We start from the raw sequence: 27,291 nt of genomic DNA, 5'->3' as shown, positions 1-27,291 counted from the left end.
TCGCCCAAGTTGAAAGAGATGGCGCAATTTGGGGAAGACCTTGCTCATTGTTTTCGTGATATCACTCTCTCTTGCTCGCATGTACCGGTTCCTCTCTAGGTCAACCACGTGGCAGTGTATCACACTGCAGGACACGTGTGGAACGCGTGGCAGTGTGGCGAAATTGCACAAAAAAAATAATCGAATAAGCCTTGAGCATTTTCGTTCACTTCGATATTGTTCTGAATATGTGCAAAAAGTAAGGATTATTACGTGCATGACTTAACATTCCAGTTGAAATTTTATGTATTTAGTCGCAGTGACATACCGAGGAGTTATAGTGAGAGCATGAAAAAAGCTAGAGATAAAGAAAGGTAGAAACGCGTAAAGGAAAAGAGAGAGAGAAAGATAAAGAAAGGTAGATACGCGTAGAGTAAAAGAAAGAAACACAAAGAGAGAGAGAGAGAGACGCGAAAAGGCAAGCGATGGACATACAGAAATAAAGAGAGGTAGAAACGCGAAAAGAACAAGAGAGAGGGAGAGAGAAAGAGAGGATATAAAGGTAGAAACGCGTAGAGAAAAAGAAAAAGACGCGAAAGAGATAGAGATATAAAAAAGATAGAAACGCGTAAAGGAAGAGAAAGAAACTAACGCGAAATCTAAGAGAGAGGTAGAAAAGATAGAAACGAGTGAAGAATAAGAAAGAGACGAGGAAAGAAAGAGTGAGAGAGAGATGAAGAAAGGTAGATATGCGAAAACAAGAACAGAACGATGAAAGATAGATAATAGATAAGAAAAGTGAGAGAGAGATAAAGAAACGTAGAAACAAAAAAGGAAAGAGAAATGTAAGGAAAGACACGATAAATCAGCTAGATATGTATATAAACTCTTAAAGAAAGGAGGATATGTAAAGAAAGAAACGCTAAAAGAAAAAGATGGAAAATGTAAAAGAAAAAGAATCGTAATAGCCATGACCACCGAAGCAGACCCACACCTAATAATCCTTCCAAACCTGAATTCTGCGGCGACGCCACTGAAAGAAAAGCATTCTGGGTTGCTAATTTTTCTTTACCGCGTAGAACGTTGGTAGTGAAAGTTGGTACATAGAAGCAACGAACATGCATACGCATTAGACATCAAACCATGCGAATGTTTTTATTCGGAGACGTTTGCAAACAGCCTCGAATGTCTTCTTTATTTTCTTTCTGTTGCGCCATCTTGGCTCAAATTAAGAAAGTGCGAATTAGTTTAGTGCTCAAGCTTAAATTGCTACAAACATGAATCCAAATTTAGTAATTCTAAATTCTTCTAAAAAGTAGTATTTTGCAAGTGTTCTTGCTTCCTTTGCAAACTGCGAACAATTGGAAAAAGCCATCTTAAAACATCTCCATAAATGACACTATACGTATTATAAAGTCCTTATTCTCAAAGCAGTGTTTGTGTTTATCTTGCATTACAGCTACTTTTTGTCTATTCGCGATGATGAAGATGAATGATGATTAGATTAAAATGATGAATGGACGAGGCTATACTCACGCCCGGATTCGAACCTAGAATAGCCTACCTCCACAGCTCTACGACGCTGTGGTAAAATTTTTACATTTGTTTTTGTAATAATTTCATTTGTGTATGGACCCGAGCCCGGTAAGGTGGCTACGCCAATATTGTACAGTGGGATCCATACCGTGCAAATTGTCCATGACTAATTTCATTATTGTTTCTCTTACATCCTATGGTTTTAAGCGATGGATTTTTATGTATGCTGGTGTAGAAGTTGTCAGCAGCTTGTTTTGAGTTTTCTTGAACCTTATTGTGTCAAATAAAGTGTACGAACATGATGATGGACAGTTTGCACGGTAATACTCATGGATCCCACTGTAATACTACGTATTTCTAACCAGTTGATCGTGGATTGATTAATAACCAGTACATTAAAACAAATCATTATTAGAGTATCTAAGAACTTCTCAATCTTTCGTAAAATGATAAACATTAAGGTTTTTTGTTCAAGAATTTTGTTCATGTAATCCACATAGGCATAGGCATATATAGGAAAACTCGAACATTGTTATATCATTTTATTCATTTGACGTCACTTGCACAGCAGGTTTGCAAGAGTTTTTCGTGTAATCGCGTTTAAACCACGACCGCAGAAAATGTACCGAATAGTTATATATCAACCTGAACACAATTTTATTGCTCTTTTACACAGCGGAGCCAAAGCTGTAAGTCCTATAAAATGTGTTTATGATTATGATGATAGCCATGAAATTCATTACATTTTCTTTTTCTTTTCAAAGTCAAGGTTAAATATCAAGTGGTTCTTAAGGTTACAGGCTAGAGTCGTAACATGTTTCGTTTATAATAAGGGATGAATTTAGTACAAATTTAGTATTTGAAAAATCCTGAATACGCAATACATCAATTTTATATCAGGATATCAACAATTATATCCTCTGATCTAAATGTTCCTCACATCCTTAGAAACATCTTCTATCTTTCTAATATTATGCAATTCGTAGAAACATATGCAGCCAAAATTATCAACATTACCTCAGTATCGACGGTTGTTTTATCTATTTTGCGTCGCTTTTCTACTTTTTGGGTTAATCGCTACAATGAGGATGAATGGCTAATTCGATGATCAGACGAACACAATGATATCTTACCCAAGGCTCGAACCTGAAATCTCTGGCAGATCATCTACCACGGAGGGTGGGGTGTATTTCTTTTTTCTAAAAAAGCGATTTGCATATTTTGAAAGTGAGTGACTCATTTTCAAAATCCTGTAGGTTTCCTTATTGAGAACAATTTATTGACCTTGCTTAGTCTTTAAAGGAGTCTCACTTTCAGTGACAGTGAGATTCGTACATTCGCTTCACCCTGTCTTCTGCATGGCATTTCCTTCTTTCAAATTGGTGCAGTACCTTCAAGCCAGTATTTCTTGCCGAATTGAAAGAAAAATCTACTATTTATGTTTTGAAAGCAAATCACAGGTGATTTATAGCAGTTTTCCTTTCGTTACATCTCATTACGTGACAAATCAATTCTCATTTAAAAACCTAACACGATTTGAATGGATTTTAATATCATGATGACGTAATTTTGTAAATCATTGAGTGTGACTTGCAGCAAGCTGTCTTTTCGGAGTATCCTTGTCGAATTGAATGATGTCGGATGTGTGCGTTATTATGAAAGAAAATTGTAGCTGCAATAATGCTATAAGAAGAAAAGCCATTATTGTGCTTTGGAAGGAGAAACCAGAAGTTTTTTCTTCCACATAGTTCCCCAAGGTCTGCATCTGCTGTAGTTGTAGAACACGTTCCGATATCAGGAAGCAACACAAGTTGCTTGACCGGTGTTTTCGTCTTCCGCGTGCCATATTGCACTGCTACATGGAGCAGGGAAGGATCTGTATTACGTCACATCTTAACAAATGAAAGTGACCATGCGGCCTTCACTCAAGGTCATGCATCTTGAATTATATCACAGAGTAGCCGCAGATACCGCCATGAAAGCATGGAATTTGCGTGAAATCTCTTTCAATATGAGTACCTGGGGGTACCTTGTAAGGGGGGTGGAGTAATATTCATCGGGAAGCGAGAAAACCAGAGAAGTAGCCAGGTATTTTAGATTGGGTTGGCTGAGCGACGGACAAACTATTTTCACGTAGATTGATTGATTGATTGATTGATTTGGTGTTTTAAGTCCACTTAATGCACAGTAAGGCTAATCGTGACTGGACCTACAGTTTAAAGTGTGATACGAACCACTATGTGCCTCCACCGGGTAAACTTTGCTTTGGTGCTCATTCTCTTATTCGCTCTTTTCTCCACCTTTCTCTCCCCCCACATCTCTCTCTCTGCCTTCCTTTCTTCCTATAGTTGTCTTTCTTTCCCCCTTTCTTCCCACAAACACACAAACCTTCTTCTTAAATTTGTTTCTTTTCCTTCATGATGATGATCGCATCATCCTAACCATGGGCGAGATCAATAATGTGCAGAGCTCTATACCTCCACATCACCCCATATGCATTCATGGCATGTGTGCACATGCGCAGAGGTGCCTTTACCTTTACCCTAGCTTTTCATGATCTGTCTCTTCTTGGACACCAAATGGTTAGCGCTCTCGCCTTTGGTGCGACAGGTCCCGGGCTCGATTCCCGATGGAAGTCCCTAAATTTCGGTGTTAACAATCGTGAGGAGAATTGGAGATCTACTTGAAAAGAAGAAGTAGCGGGTTCCAATCTCGAAAGCCAGAAAACCCACATCCAAAAGTCTTACCTCCGGGATGCACTAAATGTTGAAATAAGAAAACGTTGATCGCGTGGAGAAAATGCTAAACTGTAGGAAAAGCTACGAGAAGTCCGTATAAAATTGGAAAAATGATAAACCTACCACGAAAACTTTACATATTATCGAAGCAAACTCAGCAACTGTTGAATCGCCTTAGAATCTCTTGAACGGTGTAAATAAAAATATACGCATTTGAATCTGTTGAACAACTTTAGAATCTGCTGAACTGTGTAAATACAGGAATATGAATCTGCTGCTTCCTTAAAATCTGTTGAAACATGTAACATACAATAAAATGAATTTTCTGATCTGCTTAGGAATATGTTGAACGTTATAAAATACGCTCTTTGAATCTACTGAATCGCTTCCGAATCTGCTAAACGCTATCAAGAGTACCTCAGGTCACTCCAAAAGAGTTATCTTCCAGGAGAGAACCCTATCACTCCTAGAGAATGACTCGGTTTACTCCTGAAGGGTGACTCGTGTCAATCGACCTAACCGAACCCAGCCCAACGCAACCCAACCTAACGCAACTTAATCCCCCCCCCCCACCAAACGTTTCCGGCGGGAGAATTTTTGTTCTAACAACAAAGATAAACAGTTTTGAAGTCGGATAATAACTTTACTGGAACAATATCGAAAACCCACACAAGGAATGAATGAACAACAAAGAGCTCCATCTATAAGGACACTCAAACCAGCAATCCCCAGAACACAGTAATTAAGTCAGCTTGTAGAGGTGAATATTACATAGGAAACTGTGTATTATCTTCTTAATGTCCTTTAACTTTTGACCCTCCCAGTAGTCACTCATATCACTGTTCATAGCATATTAAAATCTTCAATTTGCAATCGAATTTTGAATGAAAAATATCATTTAATTATTTAATAACTGACATATATATATGTATAGAGTGCCTGCTATCTGTCTGGCCCCCCCCCCACAAATCTGCAGTGATTTGGTACCCTGGTGCAGTGTTTAAAAAATTTCCAGTGTGGGACGTGAATTTCAGGGACAGCGAAATCTTGATGCATCACTGGAATTCTCCTCCCCCGCTGGAAACACACACACACACACACACACACACACACACACACACACACACACACACACACACAAAAAAAAAAAATCCCCTCCAAGTGCCAAAAATCAGCAAGTAGAGGGGAGATTCCCCATCATCTCATATTCCCCTTAAAAGACTACCTTGTGTTTCCGTTTTGAAACTACCGTATTAGCTAGACACCATTGGTGTACGCAGTTTTGTTTTTGCGGGAGGGGCTGGAATTGTAAAGGTGAATAGTACATAGCTGTGTTCTAGGGGAGACGAGGTATCCAATTAGATATTTCGTATATTTAGAAGCCCGACCCTGTGGCCGAGTGGTTAGCACATCGCGCTGCGACGCCAAGGGTCCCGGGTTCGAATCCCGGTCGGGCTTGGTTGTTTGTGAATGTCCATTCATCAAATTCATCATTTCATCACTCATCCCCATCTTCGCAAATTAGCCAAGAGGCACAAAACGCGAAGTAAAATAAACTAAATCAATCAATCAATCGTATATTTAGAACTTTGCACTCTCAAAAATTATAATCAGGGATCATTGTAGGAGTAGGTTTGCATTCGTCACTGTGTTTTTTCCGAGTTCTTTACGGATTTCATTTGGAAATGTTGATTTTCTCAGAATTTCGGCGTCGCCTTGAAATCAAGGGGTCCCGGGTTCGATACCCGGTAGAGGTACATGGTATTGTGGTTCGGATAGCACTTTCTGTATGCCCAGTCCCGATTAGCCTATTTGTGTATAAATTGGACTTAAAACAACAATTCAAAACATCGGAGGGGACTGTAGCTCCATCAGCCAATCCCCCCTCTGAGTACGCCTGTGTAAAACGCCCCATCACATCATTGGAGATTCGCCCCTGCAGTACGAAGTTCAGACTATAGCCATAGATGTCTCTGTCCACCGCTGTTCGGTGGCGTCCTCTCATGCGATCTATCGAAACTAAATGGTATAGTATGTAACATTCTTATTCGTACACACGGATTTTCAAAGAAAATGCTTTAATATCTGAAAGGAAATACACTCTTTTGAAATTGTTTCTTTACAATTCAATAACTAATATCATTAGGAACATAAAATCTTACCCAAATTCTGTATAACCAATGACAATAATAAATTTAATGAAACTGAAAGAGAAACATGCCATTTTTTGTACAACTTTTCTATTCGTACACTTAATAATAGAAAAGAAAAAAGTATATTCAATGCAAATTGACTGACAGTTTTAATACTTTGATGCGTATCGTTTGGCTTTAATTACTGCTTGACACCTGTTCTTCATAGAATTAACCAGTCTCCGACATGTTTCAGAGCTTATTTTATTCCACTCGGCTTGGTTTGGTTTGGTTTGATTTAGTTTATTTTACTTCGCGTTTTGTGCCTCTTGGCTAATTTGCGAAGATGGGGATGAGTGATGAAATTGATGAGTGGACATTCACAAACAACCAAGCCCGAGCGGGATTCGAACCCGGGACCCTTGGCGTCGCAGCGCGATATGCTAACCACTTTTTTTTTTTTTTTTTTTTTTTTTTTTTTTTTTTTTTTTTTTTTTTTTTTTTTTTACAAAAGGAAAGCCCCTATGCGGAAGCTTTCCCCATCACACTTCATTCATATTTCAATTTCAAGACTTTTCAGGACAGACAATCACAAACATCCATGGCCGAGCCGGGAATCGACGCTACATCGTCGTAGCGCGATGTGCTAACCACTCCGCCACAGGGGCCGCCCAACACTAGGCCACAGGGTCCGGCCCACTCGGTCAACTCTTGTTTGGACTTGACGCCTAATTTATGGACTCGCCTCTTCAAAATTGCCCATACATGCTCAATGGGATTTAAGTCTGGACTTTTGGGCCTCCCCGATGGCGCAGTGGTAGCGTCGTGGCCTTGTAATCAAGGGGTCCCGGGTTCGATACCCGGTGGAGGCACAAGTGGTTCGGATCCCACTTTAAACTGTAGGTCCAGTCCCGATTAGCCTTACTGTGCATAAAGTGGACTTAAAACACCAAATCAATCAATCAATCAATTAAGTCTGGACTTTGAGCTGGTGTTTGTAGTAGTTTGGGCACATTCCATATTAGCCAATTCATGTTAACTCGCGCCTTATGCATACTGTCATTGTCTTGTTGGAATCTGTAGATAGGCGTCATGTCCATTTTTTGGGCACTCTGCTTTACATTGTTCTTCAATATGTCCAAATAGACATATGCATCCATGATACCATCAATAAACTGGATGGTTAGTCGGGGTTTTCTCGCACTCTTTTTAAAATAAAGTGTTCATCACGTTTATTCAACCGTCTCTCTTTTGGTTTTCTCGGCACATTCTGTGTTGAGACCTCCTCTCTAAATTTGTTTACTGTGTATTGAACTGTGGAGTGTGATTTATTGACTGTTTGTCCAATTTTTCTTAACGAATAACCTCTAAGGGCCAAATTTATAATAACATCCTTCAGATCGGAACTAAGTTCCTTCACCTTTCCCATTTTTAACACGCTGATAGATAGACGATAGGCCTACAACAATACCTACGCCAGCATTCCGCTTGACGGGGAGCACGCCTCCATGTTCAAACTTGTTAAGAAGTTGCAAACTGCACGAAATCGCCCGAATAGCGGTGGCGCTGTATGCGAGGAAGATTGAAACTCTTAAAAAAAGGTAAAGTGCTCCCCTGTGCTTAGCACAACGCCATGAAGGCGTATAGGGGGTGTGAGGGTAACGCCCCACACTTTCTTGATCCGGTCATGAGTGGGGGTGATGTGATCAGCATCACGCCCCTGACCGCCTTTACCCCCCCCCCCCCAGGGTTTCCCCCAGGTACCCATGTTATTCGACGTTGGGTGGGCGCCGGGGCCGCTTCCAACGTTAGAAAAGTTCCCGGATTTGATTGAAACTCTTGCCTGTACGAATAACTATGTTGAATGATACAACGTGTTTTTCTCTTTTCACACAAATTATATAGGCCTACTCTGTTTATACACTTTGAACATACATTTTTATTGACATTTATTGGTGAAACCTTCATTAACATTAATTTACAGGTACATATGAAAATGATTATATTTACTAGAGTCGCAGAGCTATATGAAAGCGGCTGACCTTGAACAAGCCTCGATGCGCAGTAGCAAAAGGAGGCGGTGGAGACTGGCGTGGAAAACGCGCGATGTCGTTCTTTTGTTTTTCGAGCGGCAAGAATCGGTTTGGTTTTCGTTGTGACTGTTCGTGTTTCTTCAGTGTGATCACAAAAATTTGTCAATATACGTGTGCAAGATGGCTACAGAAACACCTAAGCGTCGTGTTCTACACAAACAAGCGCGACATATGGTGTACAAAGTTTATCAGTTCTTCCAAAGTGAATCTCGCAGTGCAGACAGTGCCTCGTGTTCGTCAGGGAGCAGTGTTGCCAAATGTCAGGGGCGTACAGCGGCTGCATGTGGGATAGGTCTGCGTACAGTTCAGACGATTGCGAAGGAAGCCAGGTCGTCGATTGGTGATACAGGGTCGGTTTCTTTTCGCTCGCCTGGCAAACGTCGTAATCGACGAAAGAATGTTACGCACTTGGACGATTTTGATAAGGGGGTATTGCGTAATATTATATTTGATATGTACGCAAATGGCGAATTTCCTACTGCAGTGAAACTTAGGGCTAAATTGAAGGAAGCTATCGGGTTTGCAGGCAGTACGTGGTCAGTGTTAAAAATTTTGAAAAACATGGGGTTCAGATATAGGAAAGGCAACGACGGGAGGAAATTTTTAATGGAGAGGGGTGATGTTGTAGCTGCGAGAGTGATCTTCCTCAGAACCATGCACGAAATCAGGAAAGCTGGTACTGCAAATATATACTATTTAGATGAAACCTGGGTCAACCAGAATCACACGAAGACGAGCTGCTGGAGAATGAGTGATGGTTCTGGTGGGTTAAAGGTGCCATTAGCAAAAGGTGCTCGTCTTATAGTGTGTCATGCGGGTTCAGCTGCTACAGGCTTTGTGCCCCAAAGTAAATTGGTTTTCCGCTCCAAAACAAACAGTACTGACTATCATTCAGAAATGACGTCCGCCGTGTTTCGAAAGTGGTTTTGCGAGCAGTTCTTGCCATTTCTCGCCCCCGAATCCGTGATTGTAATGGACAACGCGAGCATACATTCCTTGCAAGTGGATAAAACGCCTTGTTCGAACACAAGGAAGGCGGATATTATGACATGGCTCTGTAACAAGAACATTCCCCACACAAGCACGCAAACCCGAGCAGAATTGTTGCAGTTGGTGAAACATCATACACCAATTCACAAAAGTTGCGAAATCGATATAATAGCAAGAGAATATGGTCACAGAGTTCTTCGTCTCCCACCTTATCATTGTCAGTACAACCCGATTGAAATGATTTGGGCCCAGGTGAAGGGGTACGTAGCTGACAAGAACAAGACTTTCAAAATTGCCAACGTACAGAAACTGACTCATGAAGCAATAGACAGAATAGGTGTTTCCGAGTGGGCAGATTGTGTGGCTCACGCAGAGAAAATACAAGAAGATGACTTCCAGCGTGAAATAGTCAGAGACGATATCATCGAGAAGGTCATTATAAATTTGCAAGACACGGATTCCGAAGAACTTGAATCAAGTGACGAGGTTGACAGCAGTACGGAATGAGCGTTATGTAAGTAAATGGCATTTTAATTTTTCTTTTCAGTTCATGTTATGCATGCCAGACAGTTGTTTTGTTATTACGAGTGCCACAAGACCGACGCATGGTATCTGCGGCAAACGAAGTTGCTTTTGCCGCGCCGCGAAAGAATGAATCAAGTTCTCTCGTTTTCTCAGTAACCAAATAACATATCGCTGTAAATATTATACGAACTTAAAATTTGGAGTTTTCTTTGTAACTTTCTCACTGGAAGTTATTTCAAATCTAATTTAATAAAAATCGGCTCGCAAGAGAACTTTTTTTCTATACAATAATGGTCAATAAAATATTTAATTTCTTTCACTTACTTTCAAAATTCTACACGTTTAATTTACAGCATAATACGATTGTCTAAAGCTTTCTGGTAATACTCGTGCAGGATTGGTATCGATTGTTGTAATAATAGCCGTGCAGTGGCAATTTACAATTGTTCGAATGTAAGCCATTGTTTTTTATTTTGAAAGAGCTGACGAGAACCTCGAACAGTGAGTAGGTGGCAACAGCGGAAATGTATCTCCCTCTCTCTCTGCGCGGACTTGTCAAGGTCAGCCGCTGTCATATCGCTCGTCGACTCTAGTAGATATGACATTTTTTCCCTCGGAAATTCTATGTGTACGAATAACAATGTTACATACTGTATAACATTTCTCCGAGATGAGAAGAGATGAAAGAAGTGATGATGTGATTTTTCTTATTTTAGTAAATTAACTTGTCCCACAGTAAATGTATCTGATTCTGTAACATGGTCGTGCTTAATTTCTTCAATAAAACTTAACGTGAACTTTATTATGAAAGAGTTTAGCAATTATTATTGTTGCGTGAACAATACATACATACATACATACATACATACATATATATATATATATATATATATATATATATATATATATATATATATATATATATATATATCAATGCAATTGTAATATCAATCACATTTCAACGTCGGCTAAATATTACAATACCGGATAATTCCCCGATTTCGTTCATATTTCGGATACTCAGTAATTTAGGGCTCCTAATCACGAATCTGCACTTGTTATTTAGCGGAAAAAAAGGGGGGTCCGTGATAGCAACCAACAATGCACGATTGCTCATTATGAAACTAACATTTTTCCACGGTGCCCCACAAACCATTCACGGTAAGGTTAGGTTAGGTTAGGCAAACATTAAAATTTGGGGTCGTAAAGTAGTGGAAACACAAAATCTTCCGGTAAATAATGAGCAATTGTACATTGTCGGTTGCGATCACGGACCCCCTTTTTTTCGAAATTCTACACGTGACCGCCAAATATTAACTGCAGATTCGTGATTAGGAGCCCTAAATTATTGAGTATGCGAAATATGAACGAAATCGGGGAATTATCCGGTATTGTAAAATTGCTCCTCAACTTTCTTCCTTCAACCACAAACTGCTCATCTCTTTGAAATTTAAACTGGATTGTCTGTGAGATGTGACTACACTACACCGTAGGAAGAAAAAGAAACTTGACGGGGTGAAAGCTATTGTCTGTGCTGGTCATATCTTGTTGAGAACCGAAGGACAGTGGTAGGACAATGCAGGCAACCTTTTGGACCAGATTATACCCATCAATAAGGGTTGGTAATACATCGTCAGTGTGTAATATAAACAAGACCCTTCAAGTTGCACAGTGCATTCATTTAACAAGAAAAGTTGCAAAATGTATGCTTCTATCGTATGTTGTAATATATATTTTTCATGCCGTTTCTTGTACTTTGGTCAATGAATTCTGCACAGTGGTAATAAAATAATAGATGTTAAGAATAATGAATTTATTCTGAGAATCGGACACTATGAAAAAAGGAGGCTCTTACTTTGTAAGGAAAGGATTTCAGACAACTAGTACACACATTCTCCTTTGAGTCGTCCTCCCTCACGCACTGCTTTAACTTTAATGATTATTATTTGTGGTTACAAATATGCCGAATTAAAGGAGATAATGCATCTTACAGAATTCAGGAAGTGTATTACTTCCAATCATGGGTTTATCTCCATCTGGGAGGTGCAAGTCTAAATTTAGAGCCAAACTAACCATAAATTGAGCTTCTGTGAAAAATGCTTAATGGAAGATGACGGGAGTGTTCCCCGATTTGTTTGAAATTTTGTATACTTTCTACATGAGGCCTCCTGAACACAAATCTGACATTACAATTTCCCGGTCACGTCTGTAACTTGAAAATTTCACGTAACGTTAGGTTAAGTTAGGTTAGGTTTGCAAACATACTTCAAATAACACTAAGCTTGCCTTCAAAGTCTGTAGAGTTTATAATCCAATGGTGGATACAGTGTTGCCACACTTAAAATCCACACTCAACATGTTCCTCTCCTTCCTGGTTGTCACTGTCATTCTGCTCATTGCGTTCTTTTAATAGATCGTACAGCTGTTCTGCAAGCCGGAAAAAATATATTTTGCGATCTGATCCCAATTGCAGGCACCCTTTAAGGAAGATATATTTCACAAGATAACCGGAAAAGAAAATTTTCCTTGTTCCATACGAGTTCAAAGTTACCTTTGCATGTCTCAATGCTCTTCGTGTGGCCACCGGTTTCCTCATCCACGAATGTGATACTATGGTTTACTTTCATGTAGTCGAAACCCTCGTCCTTCAGGTTGTCATATGACTTCCAACAATCCAATATAATGGTGGTGCCCGGGAGAATCCATTCCTTGATAACAGCAATTAATGTTCAGGCGTCTCTTTTTTCAACTGGAAGAAGGAAACAACGTCCGGTTCCTCTTTCCAAACTTCGATTCGTCAATTTCAACGATGCTGCCTACCCCACCAATTTTCTGGCGATTTTCATATATTGAATGTTCTAAAACCTCTCTGCAGAAGGATGTCCAGTCTACACCAGTCTTTTGGGAAATTTCTGCCTCCTCACATATGTTTCTTACAGCTGTATTGCATACCCATAGTCTCACAAAAATGCAGAGCTGTAACAGTGATAGCCAAGACCTCTCAAAAAGGTACCTGTGATAGCCTAGACTTTGCAAAAAAGGTACCTTTTCTAAGGTACACTGAGGGACACAGAGTATTTACACGGCTTTCTTTTCTCTTTATTTTCTATGAAACTTTTATAGCACTTCCACGAGTACTTATCAATGCGTGAACTATCTTTGCACAAACTAAGAACATGTCCTCGGGGACATATGTAATCACCTTCTTTTGGTAGAACACCATACTCCATTAGTTTCTTTACCAGCTGAAGTCCATTTTCCTCCACACACCACCAATGGAGATGCACAACATTTACAATCTTCACACTCTGCTGTCCCACCATTCTCAACCGGTCCTTCCTCTTTAAGTGACAAACACACTGTGTGGCCACACACTAGACAGCGCAACTCAGTGGCTACATTCCACAAAACATGGCTTCCTCACTTCTTTCCAGAGAAATATCGCCATTGTTAAAAGCAATATATTACACCTTACACATTTAATATCCAAATTTCAAGCAGTGACCAGGACATCAGAACCTCTGATACTTCATCCGGAAAACTTATTTGGTTAGTACATTCTCTAGTAAATAAATCAAAGAACACTCCCGTCACCTTCAATTGCTCCGTGAAAAACTTTAGGGGATGTGTGGATAAATCACTTCATAGATTATATAATTAGTTTTGTACAGCTAGCGAACTACACAATTTTTTAATCGATCGATGCATTTATTTTGTTGCATATCTTATTTTCAGGCTGCTTGCTTGCAGCACTGCAATGCCACCTCAACGGGATTTCTGGCCATCCCAAGTCGATCATATTCCAGTGGACTGGATGTAGACATTGTTGTCATTGGATCTGGTCCTGGAGGATATGTGGCAGCTATTAAAGCTGCACAGCTGGGTATGAATGTAAGTCTTCCTACATACATGTCGGTTGTGCAATATATGTAATAATTATGAATTAGATCAGGTATTATGGAAAATTGAATGTGCATTCATAACAACCATGGTACCATTGACCCTCCGTAACCCCTTGGTGGACGTTTTCCATTGTTTTTAGCTCATGGAAATGTGTTAATGTGAAGTAAAGTATGTCTGTTACCTTAGCGTGAAGCACAACAGACCAAAGGCTTTGCGCAAGTGAATTTAGCACCCACAACAACAGCAGGATGTTGCCAAGTGTTTCTTAAATATATTGTGAAGTAAATCAAACACGGTAAAATGTCAATCTCTGGGAAACATATTTCTTCAATTTTACATTAGAAAGTACTTACGGAACTAAGTTTCTGTAGACTTTAAGAAATGTCGTGGAATTATTTTCTCCCTTCGTTCAATTTATTCGGCCAGTAAATCATGTATTTTTCGACATTAATGTCTCTCCGATGCACAAAAGCTCTTGCCTCTAGTACTTTCTACTACGTGAATCAGATGTTCTGTGTGTTTGATGACGTAACCCCCGGTCAGTGTTTCCAACCATGCGGTTTTGTAACTGTGTAAATGTTCCAGAACGTACATGAATTATGCAAGCAGGTACCATGCATTACACGTAAATGTGCAACATTGAATGATGTGTAAAAAAAATAATGGAAAACCAGAATATATGTTATACTGAGATGACTTTTTCTGATGTTGATTAACAGTGTTAACTTTGTTTGCCTTACCTAAGCTAACCTAACCTAACCTTGCTGTGCATGGTTCGTGGGGCTATTGAATGGTTTTAGGGGCTATCCGTGCATGGTTCGTCGTACTAGGTATTTTTCGGTGAAGAAGGTTGGAAACACTGCATACCCACTGATGATCGACAACGCTAGTGAACCTGTGGCCGCCATATTGCATATTACGGAAGCGAAGAAACAACGAAGAATAATTACTTGATATGTCGAAAATAGAAATTATTTTAGTTTAAAAAGCAAAACTCCATGTTAAACAATCTTTCGCAATGCAGAATCGGTAAGTACGAATATTAAAAATCATGGAATAAACGAGTTAGAAATGTTTCGGGGAGATTGAAATTTTAATAATATATTTGTTATTTGTGTTTTCCGTGCACTGGAACCAATTTTATATTAGGTAAATTTCTCATATCGGACAAACGGCTGAAATTTGCTAGTTCATATTCGTACTTACGAATTCTGCATTGAGAAACATTGCTGAAGGTGGCATTTCACTTACTTCACGGAAATAAGCTCTATTTGTGACATATTGAGTAAGTTTTCTTCGTTTCTTTTTGCCTTTGGTAACATGCAAAATGGCGGTCACAGTTTCACTACCGTACTCGGCATGCAGTGTTTCCACCCCACTGCACCCAAAAATACCTAAGTAGCCCCACAAACCATTGACGCATAGCCCCACGAACCATTTCCAGTAAGGTTAAGTTAGGTTAGGTCACGTTTAGGTTACAATAGTTAAAAATTGGTTTAGAAAAAAATATGCGTAGCCCCACTCACCATTCTCGCATAGCCCAACAAACCATTGACACACAGCTCCACAAACCATTTGCGGAAACGTACCTTTTTCAGTTAAAAAAACACGTGTTTGGAAACACTGACCAGGATTACGTCATCACACACAGGGTACATCCACCTGGAAGTAAGTCATCACACACAGGGTACATCCACCTGGAAGTAAATGGATGTAAGAGCTTTCGTGCATCGGTCACACATTTATATCGAAAAATAGATGATTTACCGGCAATGAACGGTGTGAGAAAACACTTCCCCGAACTTCCACAACTATAAAGAAACTGCATTCGGAAAGTCATTTCGCCTGTAAATTTGAATAAATCCGTTTGTCCGATACGAGAAATTTACCTTTATATTATGTAAAACATTGAAATCTGTCGATTAAAAGAAATTCAAGGTAAATCTTGAGTGGGTACAGTGGGTCAACAGCCCCACAACTATATTAATTTGAAAATTATGGTAAATTGTACTATATAATATTAGTGTGCAGTAAATTTCATTAGTAGTTTCATTTTTAGTAGATGTTTACTACACTCCATTCTTGCAAACAAAATTAAAATTGAGCAAATTTGCATGCAGACTTGTAAAACAAGTGTGAATAAGTTTAATGTAAGAATTGAAATTCAGGTTATTCTGTTTTAAAATGTGTAACATAATAACTTGTATAAACTAAATGATTAGAATGGAATTGGTAGGTGTAACAATTCATGTTGTAGGGTGGCTTATTAAAATTGTGCTCTTTATCCTACATAGACAGCATGTGTGGAGAAAAATTCCACGCTTGGTGGCACCTGCCTTAACGTAGGATGCATCCCATCTAAGTCACTACTCAATAACTCCCATCTATATCACATAGCTCATGGCGAAGATTTCAAGAAACGTGGTATTGATGGTAAGTTTTAATTTCATTACATTCGTCTGCATTAGCCAGCTTAGAAGTAAGTTTACATTATAAGATTTAAGTAATTAACTACTTTCAATTCAAATAGAAACTACCTTGCATTTCTTGTCGCATGGAACTTTTTCTGACAGTAATAACTAAACAAGAATATGAGGGTGTTTAGATGGATGGTGAAGAGCTTTTTTGGAGGTTTTTTTTTTTTCCACTCAATTCTCAAACCCTTCGTCTTCTGACATACGCGAGAACATCTTTTCAATAGTGTGTTGTTCCAACTGGCTTCAGATTCAGACCTGAAAATTTTTCGTGCAGTTCACTGTCAGGCGCATAGAATGTAAAACAGTATTTTTTGTTCCATGCACTGGTGTATGCGGTGTTGGGATAGCTGATGGGGCTACACCCCTCTCAAAATTTGTAGAAAATCAACTTTAAAATGGAAGCAGTAAAGAGTTCGGAAAAGAACAATGTGGTAAATTCAAACCTCCGATTAGCATTTTTGTCTATGAACAGTTTTTAAAATGAAGGTTACATGTGCTGATTGCAAAATATTTTATAGTTTTATACTTTCTTCTTGATTTTGATGTTTTTTTAAGTCTACTTTGTGCACAATAAGGCTAATCGGGACTGGACCTACAGTTTAAAGTGGGATCCGAACCACTATGTCCCTCCACCAGGTATTGAACCTGAGACCCCTTGATAACAAAGCGACGATGCAACCACTGCGCCATCGGGGAGGCCCTTATACTTTCTTCTGCCCCTACGTAGAAAGCAGATATGATACTGGCTTTTACAATTCAGCCCCCTCCGAAAAAATAATCCAAGTGAGTGTATGTGTCTTGGGGGGGGGGGGAGAGCGAGGTGTCATTGTAAATGCAAGGAAGAACATCACCTTTAGCATAAATATTTGAAAAGTCATGAGCCGCTGCTGCCTACATGCATGTATGCCAATGATGTGAAGGTGTAATTAATGTTTACTGTGCTATTTTTCTCTCCTGTATACTTCATATATGTGTTTACACAGAGACATTCAGCAATTGTTTCCCGGGTAACAGATTAGTGCTGCTGTCTTCAAAACATTTAGTGTTAGGTGCTATTCTGCATTTTCTGTGTCTGTCAGAGTAGAACATCTGCATTGATAGCTACTCTTATAGATGCAAAATAATCTAACACAGTTATTTTTAGTGGTTTTTTATTTTATTTTATCTGCGACGTTTCATTCTGGTTTCCCAGAACTTTCTCAAGCTACACTAAAATATACATACAAAAACACAGCCTCACATGGCTAGTCACTCTACACTTCTAAGGAAAGAATGTTCCCTTATTTCCTCCTAGGTAGACTGATTTTTCCTTGCAGGTGTTACTTACAGCTGGCTGTTTCTCCCCCTCCCCTCCATCCTGTAACCTACTCTTCTTGTCTTCCCTCCCCTTCACTTTCTGCTTTAACTCATCTGGCAAGGTAAAATATTCCATTTTTGTGCAGAAAATTGAAGGTGGCTCAGGAAACTTAACTAACTTACTTTTCACATGCTTTATCAGTTCCACCCATTTTATACCAATTTCCCCTTCGTTTTTGTTTATTTTCTCTTCCCTGTTTATGCATATGTGCTTTGTCCCTGCTATGCTCACTCAATGCTGTTCTTGGATCTTCCTCTTTAATGTCTCTCCTGTGTTCTTTAATTCTCTCGATGATGCTTCTCCCAGTCTCTCCTATGTATTTGCTTGTACAGTCACGGACACTTCTGGGTTGTAACGACCCTATTGAAGAAGCAGTGAAACAAGCCATCCATGTCTGACCACCAAGCACCTTGTGACTAGACAACCCAACCAGCATTGCACTTCTGCGGCTTGTATACCAGTCACGGGTATACATCTCTGTAAATTGAGTAGTGATGCCAAAGAGAAATACGAGATGAAGATTGTCGATCGTAATGTCTCGTGTTGTCGACATGGAATAATACTCGGTCCACGTTTCGTTCCATTATTTAATGTTGTTTGGGAACGAACCTGACAAACTTGGTTTATATTTTCACTCCTTGCATTCCAGTAAATTCCATATTTTACAATTATATTAATGCTTTGAACGAAAATAATACCCAGAAAAACACCGAACACACATGCACGTGGAAACAAACACACAAAACTAAGTTTTAACTTCCAAGTGAATGTCCAATTAACAGTAAATTGAGAAGCACGATGTGCAAAACATGGGACTTTTCACAGAAAGAATGCATCTATTTTTGACATACGTGGTTTCTATTAATAGACAATGAAACAATTATGAGAGAAATTAAGATGCATTTTCGTCTTCAGGTGTTGAGGAAGGAAACAGACTGACTCGAAAAAAGAAAACAAGGTGTTATTGATAGAATGTTGGTTAGCGTACAGAGCTTTCACCAGTGAGATATAGGTTCGATCCCCACCAAGGACAGTTTTCTTTATTCATTTCTATTAGTGAAGAATCATTTTCCAGTTCAAGGATTGTTTCCTAGGCATTTTCACGAAAGGATACACATCAAATGTGTTCGTTTAATCTGTATTTTCATTCTTCTAATAAGTTCTCTATCACAGGGGGATATAGAGATTATCTATCTAGGCGATAGATATCTTCTCAATGGTTCCGTAGCTACGATTCTACAGTCCCTTCCACCCACTTGTCTTATTTATTTACTTTATTCATACCAACTCACGAAATACCATGAATCTAACGAAAACACACAGATATAGTTAGAACAAGAAACACACCTCGCATCGAAGGTTCCAGACTCTGAGTTCTGGCTTTTTTGCGAGGGTGATTATTCCTGTGTGTGTGTTTATCATCTTTGTCTAAAAAATATTCCTCATTATTGCCGTGATTAACCTAGGGAGAGACCAAAGCGACTAAAATAACAAAAGTACAGAAAATGCAAGACACATCTGCCTAGGCATGTTATACCTTGGGAATTAGCAATCTGAAAATTAACTTGCGTTTCAGTCGGCTACTTGCGAAAGAGTTTCGTGTTGTCTCGTTTGGAGTGTTGGTTATCGTGTCGGACTAGCATGCGCGCAACCCGAGTTCAAGCCCAGCGGAAGGGAAGTTTTTTTTTTTTTTTTGTCTAATTTCATCCTATCTTCTTTATAAAACTGAGGTTTCTGCAAAACCTTTTGAATTGCATGTCACTTCGTATGTTTTTAATCTGAAAGCAGCAAAGATGAAAATTTGATGTTCCACAGCGACGATGTATTTGTGTATGTGTTGAAAAAACGCAGTTATTAATTAGTAAAAAGCATGCAGCCACGTGATCATTGAGAATGCTTCCTAGTTGTCAGTACTGATATGGCAGTAGCTACAGTCTGTCAACGCACACCAACTTTCACGTTCCCCATAAAATGATTACCTTTCCACGTTTCAAAATCATGAGTGCTGTCTAAAGCAATACTTTGATACTTGCGTTTGCATGTTCGAATCTAAAGTAATACCAAAATTTTTTCCCCAGCAAATGACATTCAAACCATTAATAACTGTTTGCAATGTGATATTGATATCATATATGGAAAGAATAAAAATGGAGAATTTCGCTTAAAACAACTTATAAATATATTAAATTATGTGGATACCTGATCTGAAACGTACGATGCACGATCAGAGAGTCTGAATGTTGCATTGAAAACTGCAGAGAACAATGACTGACTTATGAACAGTAAAAGGTTAACTAAAAGTTTTAATTGAAGAAACAAAACACGTTTACGGTTAAAAATAGGGCATTCAATTTCAGGCACATTACACTAACTGAAAGACTATTTCAAAATTAATAGTATCGCCCATTTTTCACCTTTTTCTCAGCTTGTCACACATGTCAATTTCCTCTATATTCTCTGTATTGTCATTGGGACAAACACACACATCCATGCCCGAACCGAGTATTGGTAAGTTTGATACGCGGTTTAGGCGCAAGTGATTGGAATCCCACTTTAAACTATAGATCCAGTTTTATTGCCCTATTTTCTTTTTAAATAACTCAAGCAACTAATTATTGCATTTTATTTAATAAATTATTGGAGTAAAGGTTAAATATATTTTTACTTTATTTTTGGGTTGAAATCTTTACCGTTTTAAATTTTATTTGTGAAAATTATTTTTTACGATAGTTTTTTCACATGTCTCATCATTTCACAAACATACTCAATAAAATGTTTTGCCTGGCGAAAAGTATATAATTCTTTCGAGAAAATGATCCAGAAATACATATAATACTATTCACAAGAAATTATCGTAATCGTTTGGAAAACAAAATTCAATTCAAAATTCAACAATTCGCACAGCAAATGAAATAAAAATGTTCCAGTTAAGAAAAAAATTAGAGGCAATCAAAAGGGAATCGAACCCAGTATCTCCTGCGTGTCAAGCTGACACGCTACCACCCCACCACCTGGTCTTCTGTCAGTTGGACAATATAATCGCCTTGTGAGTAACACTTGCTAAGTTTCTAATCTTTGAAGCTTTTGTAATTTTTGTTGTGTCACGGAGTTATGTTTACTTCAACATTTGAGCACACAATCCAAACATACGTAAATTTTATACACAGAAAACATGGGTTTTCTGCACATAAATACGGAGCATGCGCTCTGTCAATGACTAGAAGGAACCTCGCAATTGTTACCGAAGCTTCTCTGCGGGGCTGACAGTTGGCCCCGGAGTCACGTGGTATCAGTGCTTATCAGTCGAGATGACCTTGTGCCTGCAGAACCAGCACACTGAAGTGAATGAAGGTATTTTACGTGATTTGTAAGCTGGAACAAAACATGCCACAGACAGAGGTTTGCCTTCAGCTTTGGGACAGACAAACCACACTACGCATACAGAGTATAATGTAAGATAGAAGGAAATTATTTCTCCGTCTCCTCAAACTGACAATTTTATTGCTTTTTTGAGTTATTTGACCACAGAAATGGATTATATTATTGAAGTCGTATCTCATGTGATGGCGTGGTTCAATATGCTGATCAGGTTTTCTGACAAAAGCAGGACGAGCTACCCAAGAACAGTAATTTTCTATCTTTAATATCTGCTTCCTTCCTCATCCGGTATAAGGCAGACGAGCACATACCACAAATATGTAAGAGAACTATTGCTAATTTGGTAACTTATCTTGCAATTGAATTTCTGTCATGAACAGCTGCAAAGAAACAAAGGCTTTCCTTTTTAAAGATTACACTGAATAATTGTTATTTGATTAGGAAACTAAAAGTGACTACAGTATTCCCATGCAGTACACAAGAGATTCTAAACACAGTCTAAAACATACTACTGTTCGTTTCAACGTATTATTTCAACAACCAAGACACAAAATAAAGGGCATGCTCAAGAAAAAATATGTTTCTGTGACTATCAAGTGCATTACGTGGTTACCATGAAGTTTGGATTTGCCGATTATCCAAATATTATTAATTTTGAAAATAGTCTTTCAGTTAGTGTAATGTGCCTGAAATTGAATGCCCTATTTTTAACCATAAACGTGCTTCTCAATTTACTGTTAATTGGACATTCACTTGGAAGTTAAAACTTAGTTTTGTGTGTTTGTTTCCACGTGCATGTGTGTTCGGTGTTTTTCTGGGTATTATTTTCGTTCAAAGCATTAATATAATTGTAAAATATGGAATTTACTGGAATGCAAGGAGTGAAAATATAAACCCAGTTTGTCAGGTTCGTTCCCAAACAACATTAAATAATGGAACGTAATGTGGACCGAGTATTATTCCATGTCGAGAACACAAGACATTACGATCGACAATCTTCATCTCGTATTTCTCTTTGGCATCACTACTCAATTTACAGAGATGTATACCCGTGACTGGTATACAAGCCGCAGAATTGCAATGCTGGTTGGGTTGTCTAGTCACAAGGCGCTTGGTGGTCAGACATGGATGGCTTGTTTCACTGCTTCTTCAATAAGGTCGTTACAACCCAGAAGTGTCCACTACTGTACATCCACCACATTCTACTTCATATACCCCTGCCATTGCCAATTCATCACTCTCCTTCTCTCCTTTTATTCATTAAACCATTTCTCGATGCTCTTGGTGTCTTGAAGGCTGATCTTAATAACCACTAAAAATAACTGTTAGATTATTTTGCATCTATAAAAAGTGGTTATGTGAACCTTTAAGAAGAACATAGCTACTCTTACATTCATGTACGTAATGTTAGACCTGAAAAAGGGAACTACACGCTAATGGAACAAGCTCTTGGTGGAAACTTGCAGAAATGATTGTAGTGGACACTGATAATTTTTGGAGAAAGGGCGAAAGACAGACGAACAAGTCATTGAATTGAGTGCTTAAAAGAAAATGACGTCAGGGACCACATAATTTTTCACATTTAATGCAAGGTTACGTCCAAGAATTTCTATTTAGGAATGGTTCTATATAACACCATCGAAGCCAGACTGTCGACCAATCAGAGCACATGCTAGTGAAATCAATTATCGGAAAGAAGCATTGAGGTACAGAATGCCATTTTGTTTCTATTCAGTGGTGAAAAGAAAGCGACGTGCAAAGTGTAAACATGTGTTCGTGACTTGCGAGAAAGGAAAGGAGGAGCCATGGAACATTCTTGTGTGTATTTAATCGCAATTATACCAAAAAGAATGATGTATATTTGTACAGAAGTAAGTAATGTGATAATAAAATATATTCAACAACCAACTGTAAAACATAATATTTTGTGTTGATCTTAAATTGAAATTTAGATAAACACACAATGAAAATCATCTATGTGTATTTGTGTGCAAATTAATTTTTCTGAGATTATTCTGTTGTGTTCACATTATTTGTCTGGTCTCAGATTACATTCCGACTATTATTACTGAGAAAATATATACGGCTAATCGCTAGTCTATTTATTATGCCATACACACTGCCACGTTTCGGTAAAATGTTAACTTGTCCAATTTTACTTTGATTGTGTACATGTTCAATTTCAGACCTTTCTTGATTTCCAATAGGAATGCTGTTCAATAACGTTAAATTGTCGATTTAGTGTTCAAATCATCAACTTGTTTGTGGTTCATTTGATCGTGTACAATATAGTACATCCAGAATGTTTTATTCTCATTGGAAAAAAGTTATTGAAATTATTACAGTTTCACTAACACACTGTACAAACATTTCCATAGTAGATTCATCTATACAGTATTAGAAAAAGAATAATGTATATTTACATATATTTTTTATTTACTTTAATCAAACTATATATATATTGTTGCAGGGAATTAACGTCTCACGGAGTTGTCTCTTTATGTACAGTTTTATTTACACCACTGCCCTACTCCGTATATACATCTTTCTTTTACAGATCCAATCAGTGCAGTACATCTTATTTGAGTTACGAGCGCACTATTTAGCATAGCACTAACCCGCCCCCGCTGTTTATCATGTAGAGGTCCTAAACATACGGCGCTCAATCTCTGTACATCTCTATGCATCCATAAAAACAGTCTTAATCCATTGAGGGATGGCCACTTTCCAACATATGAGAGACCGAAGAAGTCTGAACCGGTATTTATACTTCCAACAAACGACCTGCCCCCAAACTGGGGCAAGGCCCTATTGTTACCTTTCAAACAGGGAAGCCATTGAGGGAAAGCAACTGTTGGCTTCCCCGGCAAAAAGCAACCTAGGCCAGAGCATGTACACAGAAATACACTTTTACATACATATTTCCCTCTTTGCAGCTGTGTGCGCAAATACCACACACCAATATGTATGTTTGTTATAGAAGGCTTTTTCTGGTAAACAGCCCTGTAAAATATTTGAATAGTTTGATTAAAGTAAATAAAAAATATATGTAAATATACATTTTTCTGTTCTCATACTATATATATATATATATATATATATATATATATATATATATATATATATATATATATGGTGCCAAAAAACATACAAGACATTCCGTTCATGGTTTTTAAAAAAATCGATTTAAATGAAAAAAATCAATTTAAATTTTTAAAAATGATCAAAAATGTTGTTTTTTTTTAAATAAAAATCATGATTTTTATCAACCCGGGTCAAGCCAGACTGAAATGCCATTGTCTCTTTGTTTTATTGCCTGATTGAAAATCCTCACCGGGACCTCCCTGTTGGTGCAGTGGTAGCATCGTCACCTTGTAATCAATTGGTCCCAGGTTCGAGACATGGGGAGTCACATATTGGTTCGGATCATGTACATGTTATCCAGTCCCAATTAGCATTACTTTGAATAAAGTAAACTTAAAACCTCAAACCTCTTTTCTGAAAATCCTCACTTTTACTTGAAATCATGTACATGTGCTAGCTTCTCTTTTTTCTTCACATCTCTCATAGTAATAATAATAAAATGATGCCAATAGCTGGCTTTATGTTACAAAACATCTGAATATATTTAAATTGTTCTTTTATTTGTATGCGCAAGTTGAAATAAGATAAGATTTGAACATATTTAAGTATAATTGTACCCACACCAAATCATTTTCCAGTTCAAGGATTGTCCCTAAATCTAGACCAAATGATGGAAGCGAAATCTAGTTCTGTGAAGGCCCTGACGGGAGGCATTGCTCAGCTCTTCAAGAAGAACAAGGTAGGAGACAAAAGAACTCTCGTGTACCAATATTTTAATGCAGCTTCAATTTTTTTGTTAGCATTTACACAATAACATAATGGTGGAACAGATGAATGAGTTTTGTATCAGCTGATGTGTTCGTATTGAAAGACTATAATTTAGTGTGAAATCCTATTATTTTATTTTTTATGAATACATGTAAAAGCATAATTTATATATTGTGTTTCTGTAAAGTAATATCCGAACATGCCATTTATTTTTATGTGCCAAAATTCATTGCCATCACCTGGTACTATATACAGGGTGTACCAGAAGTGATAGCACAAACTGAAACTGGGAAAAGTACACAATAGTAGAAGCAAGAAAGTCTCAGTAAACATGAGGTTGCAAACGAACTGTTTTGCAACATAATTATGAACATATGGATATGATCCACCACTAATTTAATTGTTTGTACACATCGTACGCTTGTCTCCTTGTACACTCCGAGGTTTCTTTGCTTAAAACTGAACACTGCTGAACATGTAACATACTGTACACTATAGTCCTTGGTAATAAAAGCAACAGTAATATCTAGCGAGGTGAACCTTTTAATTCTGTTATTTGTTACTAAGTGGAACTATGGCACCTCACACGTCAAAGTATACGATGTGTACAATCAAGTCAGTGGCAGATTATAACCATACATTCTTATTTATCTCGCAAACGGTTCGTTTGTGACCCCATGTTTACTGAGACTTTTTGCTTCTACTATTGTGAACTTTTCACCATTCCAGTTTGCGTTATCACTTCTGGTACACAATGTATATCCATATTGGGAGACTCCATGCTACGTCAAAGGCAACATATCCCATTGCACTATCACTGATAGATACAGTTCGACACAAACAGCAGATACAGGTAAGATCAGGGCTCGCTCATTATGCCAGAAAATCTGGTTCAATTCCTGACTAAGTCTGAATTTTTTCCCCTTAATCTTCTACATATTTTAAACATTAGGTTCTGCCTGAAATATTTGCATTTTTTTCCCCAAATTATTCATTGGCATTTCGTAAGGCAGAAATTCCTCTCAGATCATGCAACTACCAGTAATTTTACTTATCCAGTATATTTATAAATAATCTATCTTCTTTATCTGAAGAAGAGAAGTTGCAATAAATGACTAATGCACAGCATTTTTTTTTCTGAGGCAAGATAAGCAAGAGGCAGAGGTCATTCACCCTTCCAGAAGGGTGCAGCGAGGTAGCTGTGGCAACCAGACTCGCTCATTCGCGGACCTGATTGGTTCTCGCAGACACAGCCCCATATTGTCGTCTGCTGTAAGCCCGCGAAGCAATCTTTCTAAGGCCTCCTGCACTATAGTACCAGTGAACATTAATTTTGGAACTAAAACAATCATTACTGTTCTGTGGATTGCTATAATATTGGTTTGGGTAAATTTTATATCGGTGCTATATTGATATCTATCACTAATATACAGAGTGAGTCAGTCTGAAAAAATAGACAGTTTCAACATTTTACAGAAATAATAACATTGCTGAAATACATGGTTGGAGGAGTATGTCCTCAAGTTTACATGGTGAAGTCACAAGTGTTTTATGGGTGACGATTTTGTAACACGACAGAAATCAATGTGATAGTTCAGTTCTCCTCTCCAATGACTTTTCTCCTTGCACAGACAACCAGTTTCATCAAAAGTCTTTCTCCCACCATAGATGGCCTTGTTGTTTGCACACACAAAGCCTTTTTCTACCTGGCTAGTGGCCATATTGCTCGACTGATGTCAAGGGCACTTACGTGATGCTGACGCCGTGAAGACAAACGATAAGTGGAGGTCATAAACTTGAAGACTTTCTCTATAAAACAGTAGTAAATGCTTCCTGAAAATCTAACAGTTTTTGATTCGTAATGTATTTAATCTGTCTGTTTCTTCTAAGCCCAACCTGTATAATTGATCCTCCTAATATGTCGCTACAGGTGTTCTATGCATTCACATAGTAATAGCATGTTGGAATTCAATATGCAAGATTGGTATGAAATCCAACCTGCAATATTTGCAAATTGTGCATACAGACTATAGTTTCTGTAGTCTCATTTTTAGAATGAGGTGTCTACTTTGTAACTGGTACATTATTTCTGGCAAGTAATTGAATACTGTGATGAAAAGTATATTTTGAAGTATTTCAAATGAACCACACAGGTACAGATGTTTCATGTAATTTCTATGCAGTACCATGAACATTAAATCTTGGGTGTTTTAAGAGATGTACACTGCTCTCCATAAATTAAGCAACAAATGGTGATCATCCAATAGAATGAAACACAAGGCTGGAGGGTGTACATATTTTATTTGTAACGAAAGTGACCGTTGTCTGACA

The 27,291-nt window shown here is 38.2% G+C and overlaps 2 protein-coding genes across 2 annotated transcripts in view; both read left to right on the top strand.

Annotated features, from left to right (window-relative positions):
* Positions 1-9,225: 9,225 nt before the first annotated feature.
* On the top strand, positions 9,226-9,975 carry LOC145984029 (uncharacterized). Its single transcript, XM_083117351.1, has one exon. The coding sequence runs from the start codon at positions 9,226-9,228 to the stop codon at positions 9,973-9,975; it is 750 nt and encodes a 249-aa protein (XP_082973477.1).
* A 1,529-nt stretch (positions 9,976-11,504) lies between these two features.
* Positions 11,505-27,291, top strand: part of LOC145996999 (dihydrolipoyl dehydrogenase, mitochondrial) — a 42,394-nt gene continuing 26,607 nt past the window's right edge. The window contains exons 1-4 of the mRNA XM_083133614.1: positions 11,505-11,611; positions 13,729-13,884; positions 16,191-16,329; positions 24,831-24,931. Coding sequence (XP_082989740.1) covers positions 11,570-11,611; positions 13,729-13,884; positions 16,191-16,329; positions 24,831-24,931 — 438 coding nt within the window. The 5' untranslated portion in view covers positions 11,505-11,569. The remainder of the gene's footprint in view (positions 11,612-13,728; positions 13,885-16,190; positions 16,330-24,830; positions 24,932-27,291) is intronic.

The sequence above is a fragment of the Lepisma saccharinum genome, chromosome 1 (assembly GCF_977018435.1).
Source record: "Lepisma saccharinum chromosome 1, izLepSacc3.1, whole genome shotgun sequence".
In the NCBI taxonomy this organism is placed as follows: Eukaryota; Metazoa; Arthropoda; class Insecta; order Zygentoma; family Lepismatidae; genus Lepisma; species Lepisma saccharinum.
Note: the sequence above shows the minus strand (reverse complement) of the source record. Positions and strands in the feature narration are given on the sequence as shown.

Coding starts and splice junctions, on each gene's coding strand:
- LOC145984029 (XM_083117351.1), top strand. CDS start 9,226: ATGAGTGATGGTTCTGGTGGGTTAAAGGTGCCATTAGCAAAAGGTGCT.